Source organism: Buceros rhinoceros, unplaced genomic scaffold (genome assembly GCF_000710305.1).
Source record: "Buceros rhinoceros silvestris isolate BGI_N320 unplaced genomic scaffold, ASM71030v1 scaffold32270, whole genome shotgun sequence".
Taxonomy (NCBI): Eukaryota; Metazoa; Chordata; class Aves; order Bucerotiformes; family Bucerotidae; genus Buceros; species Buceros rhinoceros.
Window position 1 is genome coordinate 7409 of NW_010391841.1, and position 7599 is coordinate 15007.

At 53.0% G+C, this 7599-nt stretch overlaps 1 protein-coding gene across 2 annotated transcripts in view; it reads left to right on the top strand.

Annotated features, from left to right (window-relative positions):
- Positions 1–7599, top strand: part of ACLY (ATP citrate lyase) — a 19216-nt gene that overhangs the window by 1718 nt on the left and 9899 nt on the right. For both annotated transcript variants that reach the window (XM_010143183.1, XM_010143191.1), the window contains exons 3-12: positions 1129–1191; positions 1503–1693; positions 2616–2695; positions 3160–3290; positions 4950–5068; positions 5541–5677; positions 6057–6118; positions 6288–6405; positions 6552–6706; positions 7100–7190. In XM_010143183.1, coding sequence (XP_010141485.1) covers positions 1129–1191; positions 1503–1693; positions 2616–2695; positions 3160–3290; positions 4950–5068; positions 5541–5677; positions 6057–6118; positions 6288–6405; positions 6552–6706; positions 7100–7190 — 1147 coding nt within the window. The remainder of the gene's footprint in view (positions 1–1128; positions 1192–1502; positions 1694–2615; positions 2696–3159; positions 3291–4949; positions 5069–5540; positions 5678–6056; positions 6119–6287; positions 6406–6551; positions 6707–7099; positions 7191–7599) is intronic.

Below are 7599 nucleotides of genomic sequence, written 5' to 3' on the forward strand. Positions count from 1 at the left end.
GGGAGGCAGCATTTAGTAGCTCAGAGGCTGTGTCTGTTTGGCAGAGCTGCCTCACTCGGACACCCCAGGCAGACGGAATGAGTCGGGTATAAAAGCTGTCAGAAAACTCTCCTCTGACCGTGGCCAGCCAGTGTGCTTTGGCTGAGTGCTGCTCCAAGCCCCTACCATAAGGCAGTGCTGGCTTGTGATGTTTATTCTCCTGGGAATGACAGCACGATGCTAATGATAAAGAAGTGCCGGCCTGCCCAGTGCTGTGCTGCAGGAGCTGGTAGAGCTCTGCAGCCTCAAGAAAGCTGATGCCTTCACCCTGCTGTGATGGATTTGCTGCCGCTCTGGCGCTGAGCCAGGCTCGCCTGAGGGCCGTTAGGAAACAGCAGGGAACTGTGCCGGGTGCACCCGCCCTCCCAGGGAGTGATGGGTGTTGAAATTGCTCCTTTGGCACAACAAAAAAACCCACGTCTGAAGGAAGGACTGTGCCAGGGACCTGTGATTGATGGTGGTCACTCCTGAAGCAGTGCCCTCAGGAGCGGGGGTTATCTCCCACGGCCTGTGTGAGTGTCCCTCGAGCCAGGGACCTTGGGTTTGCTTGGCAGGAGAGCGTCTACGCAGGCCAGTTCCTGGGACCTTTCTGTAGCTGTCTGTTCCTGCAAGAAGAGCTAAAGGGTTCTCTTACTCTTCTGTGCTCACTGGCGCCACTGCCAGGGCGAGCGCTCCTGCCTCTCCCTCTTTAGCTCAGGAGGTCCCTCACTGCTGATCCTTTCAAAGCTCCAGCCATCGCGTTTCACGCTGCGCTAAGCCGTGCTCTGTCCAGGCGTGTCTCTAGGGCAGGAGATGCAGAGCAGCCATGGCAGTGATTCCACAGCCCTCTGTCCTGGAGCGAAAGGGAAGACCACTGACTGCAGAAACCTGTGAGGTTCAGATCTCCAGAGTGGGGGGGCAGCATGGCTGGCGGTGACTGGGCCTGGTGCTGCGCTGGAGAGGGAGGAGCGTGGTTCCCAGGAAATACAGTCCTTGGCGGGATGTGATTTTAGAGCAGTGTTGATTAATTCTCGAAACTTGCCGTCTGCTGTCACAAATGCAGATATTGGACAAGTCTTTACTGGTGTTTGTCCTGTTTTCTGCCTCCAGATTGCTAATGCTAAGGGAATCCTAAAGAATTTCCTGATCGAGCCGTTTGTCCCTCACAAGCAGGTCAGTATAACAAATAAAGCATTATAAAGAGCTTTTAAATCTCCTGTGACTTGCATGCAGCTGGATGTACTGGCGAAAGTGGTTTGGGAGTGAGCTGTTAAGCTGACAGCGTCGGTGCGTGAGCTCAGAGCTGTGCACAGGCTCGGCATCAGTCCGCGGCTGCTGCTCCTCCACTGGGAGGGACCAAGGTGGCTGGTCAAGGTGGCTCCGTGCCCCTTGAATCCGGTACAAACCCCAGTGGTGATGCAACAGCCTCTTCTTCAAGGTCTTGTGGGTGCGATTTGCTGATGTTTGTGCCTGGGTCTGTGCAGGAGGAGGAGTTCTACGTGTGCATATACGCTGCTCGTGAGGGAGACTACGTACTCTTCCACCACGAAGGTGGGGTGGATGTGGGAGATGTCGATGCCAAAGCGCAAAAGTTGCTTGTGCCGGTGGATGAAAAGCTCAACGAATCGGATGTAAAGCAGCATCTCCTGCAGCATGCACCAGCAAACAAACGGGAGTAAGTACTGGTGCCTGCTGCCGGGCCTGGCCAGCCGCCCAGACGCCCCGCTCCTGTCCTGCAGCGCAACCTCCCTTTGCCCTGTCTCACCCCAAAGCTTGCCCTCCCACACTTCTTGCTGCTCTCAAGATGCCACGCATCCGAAATCCAAGTTCTTTGACCTTATCCAAGCAGCTTCTAAAACTCAGAGCAGGTCTTTGTAGTGCTTTGAGCCTTCACTTGACAGGAGCACTTCTCAGTCTAGTGAAGTCTTGGCCTCTGAGACAGTGGAGACTTGTACTGAATTTTGATCCTTCATGCCAGCCTAGAAGAGTTTCTTTTATCTGGGAGAAGTGGAGGGGGGCTGGGGATGTGATTGCAAATCCAGAAACACCCTCTGCCACACTCTGGCCTAGTCGAGGTGTTCTCTTGCTATTCCTACGCTGACTGCAAGCTTATCTGTGGATCTCAAAGCTGCTTCTGCACCTCCTTTAATGAGATGCCTATACCTTGTTATTGTAACGTGAGTCATGACCGTTCCCAACTCATCCTAATCTCTGGAAGGCTGAAGGACCTGTCACTAACGTAGCTCCCTGCAGTCTCTTCCCTGTCCCAGCTAAGGAAGCTGAGCTCCGAAAGACGCCTGTCTGATGGTGAGGCAGGGATGTGTGTCTGCCTCTTGGTGGATTAATCAGCCTGAAAGTCCGTATGACAGTTGTGAGGAACTGTTTTCTCAGCGCTGTTTGGGGGAGTGTAATGGGGATGAGTCACCAAGGTCTGCCTTTCCTTGAGTCACCTCCCAGCCTTCTTCCAGAGAAGATGAATGAGACTGACGGATATTGGAAGTGGGTGGATTTGCAGACTGCTGCCAGTACAAATGAGCAGAGCAGTCTGTGCTGCATCTTTGGCTGCTGAAATGAATTTCTGTTCCATTTTTTTCCAGCGTCTTGGCCAGCTTCATCTGCGGCCTGTTCAACCTTTACGAAGATCTGTACTTCACGTACCTCGAGATCAATCCCTTAGGTAACCGACACTTTGGGGAGTGGGACTTTCTGCTCTAGAGAGCTGAACCGTGCACTTGAGAGTGTAGCTCACACATGCCGGGTGGTAAATGCCAAACCAGTCCTGCAGTGGCTGTGCTGTGTCCTGGAGCTATCGGTTAACAGCCAAAACCAAGGACTGCCAAGATCTGATTTCCTGGGGAAGTGAAACGTTCCATTGAAAGGGGCGTAGGGTCAGAACTGGGAAACATAAAAATTGCCCTGTTGGATCAGAACAAAACAGCATCTGAGCCAGGGCCTGGTCTGTGACCACAGTCACGAGTTAGTTCTTGAGAGACGTTGCTGGGTTTGATAAATAACAACTGACCAGAGTGGAGGCAGGGGACAAAGGTGACCTGGCGTCTGTGGTGATCTCAGTGTGCTATCAACTGTTGTGAGGAAACCTGTACGCAGCAGAGCTAATCCTGATGTTTCTTCTCGATGCAGTGGTAACCAACGATGGTGTCTACATCCTTGATTTGGCCGCAAAGATCGATGCGACTGCTGACTACATCTGCAAAGTGAAATGGGGGGATGTGGAGTTCCCCCCTCCCTTTGGCAGGGAAGCTTACCCTGAGGCAAGTAGCAGCCCACTGTGGCCCAAATCCCTTTACTGTGAACTACAAGATTAATTCCTCTTGGCTCGTGTGTCCGTGGCATTGAGGTTTGCCTCTCTGGTGGGTTTTGCTGCTGTTTCGAGTACCTTGGCAGAGCTACCCATGATAAGAGCTTGTGCAAACCTCTGTACAGGCTGCTGTAGTCCCAGGGCTTCTCCTCATTGCGCTCTGAGCTGCTGATGCTTTCATCTGTGCTTGGATGCTGTTCCACTTCTTTTTAATTCAGAGCTGACTTTTTAAAATGGGGGTTTATCCGTAACTTCTCGCAGTGACGTGCCAGAGCTCTGTGCTTGCGCAGTGCTCTTGACGTGGCTCTTGCTGCAGCCATCGTTGCTTTCTGCTGGAGCGCTGGCTGTTGGCAGCCTCACGGTGCCGATGCTGCCGCAGGGTTTCAGCCCCAGTCTCTGAGCAGAGGAGCAGTTGTGTGCAAACTCCGCATGTGAGTGCGAGCCCAGAGAAAAGAATCACTCTCAAACTTCAGAGTAAAAAGTAAAGGTGATAACACACCTGCTTTCCTGAAGAGTGATGCCCAAGAGGAGGCCTGCAGGCAACCACTTCGTTTTAAAGTTAGAAATGCCTGTTCCTGCCTCTTTCATTTTAATAATTATAATTACACTTCGGTTGGGGAAGGTTTTTGTAACACAGCCAGGAAACCCATTTAGCTGTTTCTCCCCATGTAGCTTGCTGAATGCCAATACTTAACTCAATTTGCTCTTGAAAGGATTAGTTTGGCGTTTGCCTCTCTGAATCATCCCTCTGCATGTCGCAGTGAAGGTTATGGCAGTGCTTTTGCTGGGAATTTAACGATCTCCCAGTGAAGTGCTTCTCAGCAGGCGAGTGCACCACGACACAGGGACACCGTGTCGAGCCAAATTACGGCTCTCGTGGTGATTATGCTCTTAGCTGCCACAGCCAGAGAGTGCGAGGCCATGGACGTGTTAATGCTAAATTTCCTCTGGTCTCAGCCTGCAGACAAGGTCAGGACAAGACTTTTCAGTTCAGGTTCTGTGACTGACATATGCAGAACGATGAAACCTGGGAGTCCCCGGGGCTGGCTGAGCAGGAAGAGGCTGGTGCTGTGGAAAGGCCAGACAGTGCCCGGGTAGGGAAGCACAAGCAGCAGTCGGCTGCATTTCCCAAATTTTTCATGTGCAAACGGGGAAGATCTGCTTCTGAAGCTGCACGCTACAAATGAAGTAATAACCATTTATTTATAGCCATCCCCGTGACTTCACCTGGGACAGGGCAGCAGGCCTTAGGAGGACAAGTGGTTCTTTGCAGGGTATGATTTTTTTTTTTTTTTCCAAGCAAGAATCAAAACTTGAGCAAATGATCATGTCAATCCCCTTTGAACTGGTTACGGAGTGGTGCAGGCTGGCTGCACCCAGGCCGAGTTCAGTGCTCTGTCCTGAGGAACACTAGCACGGATCAGTCCTGCCCCCCGAGCTGGTCTCTGTCCTTTCCAAACACGGCGTTTGTGCTTCTGCTGTCCCCTCGGCTGGCTGTTGGGAGGAGACGTGGGAGCTCCGTGTGTCCAGACAGGCCCAGCACCGCAAACCCTCTGGTGCGGAAACGGAGGGGGCAGGAGGAGGCTTACGGTGGGTGCTGCTCTGTCTGCAGGAAGCCTACATTGCTGATCTGGATGCCAAGAGTGGAGCCAGCTTGAAGCTCACTATCCTTAACCCCAAAGGCAGGATCTGGACCATGGTGGCTGGTGGTGGTGCCTCGGTGGTTTACAGGTAACAGGAACGACCTTTCCAGAGAGGAGGGTGAATTTACTGTGCTGGAAGAAAATAGCTGGTGTGGCCTCTGGAAAGGAGCCTCTTTTAAAAAGAGCCATCCTGCCCATGCCATGACTGCCTGGGACCTCTGCAGAATGAGGGTGCCGTGCAGATTGCTTACCAAGATGAGGAATGGAGTGTCCCTTACAGAGACTTAATTCTGGCAGGTTGAGCTACAGGGGTTTTTGACTTGGAGAGGAGCAGGCTGGCTGAAAGCTTTTTACGGTAACAGCATTGCCGTGGCGGTCGCTGAGCTCCCGTCTGATCTAGAACCTATAACGAGACTGATCGTGGCTGGCACCAGGAGGAGCTCAGCTTGCTTTTCAGCAGACAGAATGAGTTCTGTTACCAGTCCCACTTTCCTGAGAATTTGGAATGCTTTTTTATGACCTTTAGAGCGACTCAGATTACATCTCAACTTTTCTTACAGTGACACCATTTGTGACCTGGGTGGGGTGAATGAACTGGCCAACTATGGAGAATACTCGGGAGCCCCAAGCGAGCAACAGACCTATGACTATGCAAAGACCATTCTCTCCCTCATGACACGGGAGAAGCACCCTGAAGGTAAGGGAGTCGCTGCAATTCCAGCTGTGAAGCTGCATGTGGGGAAAAAACTGAACAAGTCTGGGCTGTTCCTGTGCTTCGACCTCCCTGGCAGAGCTTTTCCTGTACCCCCGTCCTCCGTGTGACGTAGTGACAGAGTTCTGTCAGCTCCCACTTCAGAGATAGGGCTTGTGGTTTTCCGTGTAGCAAAGAGCAAACGTGGCTTGAGAGAATCTTACCAGAGAAACTCTTGCTTGAGACAACGCTCTTACTGTCCAGGCTGTGATGAATGCAACTTCCCACGAACTATGGGCATTGCTTCACTTTGTCGTAAACCGCTTCATGATTTGGCAGCACTGTGCTCTGAAAACAGTTTTATTTCTGATCTCTCTTCCCCCAGGTAAAATCCTGATCATTGGAGGCAGCATCGCTAACTTCACCAATGTGGCAGCCACTTTTAAAGTAAGTGACTTTTCAGAAGCATCAGCAAATGCCCTCGGTCACTGCCCCCAGGCCGTTTTCCCCAGCTCAGGGTTGTGCTGAGGCTGTTCGACCCTTCCAGAGCTCCGAGGCGATGGGTCAGGATAAGCACGGGGCTGCCCAGCTCACCTGTCCTGTCTCTTTCTTCTAGGGCATCGTGAGAGCGATCAAGGATTACCAGGGCCCTCTCAAGGAGCACGAGGTAAGGATCTTCGTGCGAAGAGGAGGCCCGAACTACCAAGAAGGGTTACGTGTCATGGGAGAAGTTGGTAAGGACCAACCATTTCCTTTTCTTCTTGCATCTTGTTCCCTTCGCCTGCTGTCTGCGGAGCCTTTCCAAGGGAAAGTGCTTTGCTTTGGCAGAAGTTCCTCTTGCCCCTTTTCCCCGAGGCTGACAGTTCTTCTGTGTCCGCAGGGAAGACCACAGGGATCCCCATCCATGTCTTTGGCACGGAGACTCACATGACTGCCATTGTGGGCATGGCGCTGGGCCACCGGCCTATCCCCAACCAGCCGCCTGCTGCAGCCCACACCGCCAACTTCCTCCTCAATGCCAGCGGCAGCCCTTCGGTGAGTGCAGGAGGGCCTGTGAGGAGCCTCCTGAGGCGGTTTCCCCTCTCCGAACAGGTCGAAGCGGGTCCTGGCCACCACTGTATTTGTAGGAAGCTCTGGGAGAACTGAAGTGACTCTGCCCGGTTTATCAAGAGGGGCCCTCCCAACGTCCACCTCGCTCGCGCAGAGAGTGCGACCCCTCAAAACTGACAGTGTGACTCTTGCATCTGCTGGGCACTTGGTCATTTGGGAGTTTTCCCTCACTTGACTGAAATCAGAATGAATTCTCAGAATTCACTTCCTTTGCTTCTTTTCACCGACCAGCACAGCCAGAGTGCCCAGATCCTCCTGCACACTCCGGTTCTTGCTGGGCACGCTGTCCCTGCTGACCTGGCTTCTTTTGTCTTCCAGACTCCAGCCCCGAGCAGGACAGCATCCTTCTCGGAGTCCAAACCCGACGGTATTGCTCCAGCCAAGAAGGCGAAACCCACAGTACCTCTTGGTAAGTCCAGCAGTGGGGGTGATGGCGAGCGGCGCTCTCCCGCTCCAGAGGAGAGAGCGGACTAAACAGATGCTGGTTTCCTGGATCTAAAGTGAAGCAGTTCTGTGGTACCCATCCGTCTTGGTTTTGAATGTCGCTTGTGCTATTAGCTCGTACACAAAGTGAGTCAGAGTTGCCTTGGTCTGGGATGTTCCTTTGGAAGGAACACCACGGTTTCAGAGCTCCTGGGTCCCACGTCCCCTCACGCAAGGCCAGTGGATGACAGGTTAGAGCTGTGGTGCTCTGGTTGCTGAACTGAGGCCCCCCTGCCAGGGGAGTACCTGGAGGTGTTCCTGTGGGATGCTGTAGCTCTTCGGAAAGGCTCTGGTAGATGCCGCAGCTTGCTGGATGAACACTGCCCTCAGCCAGT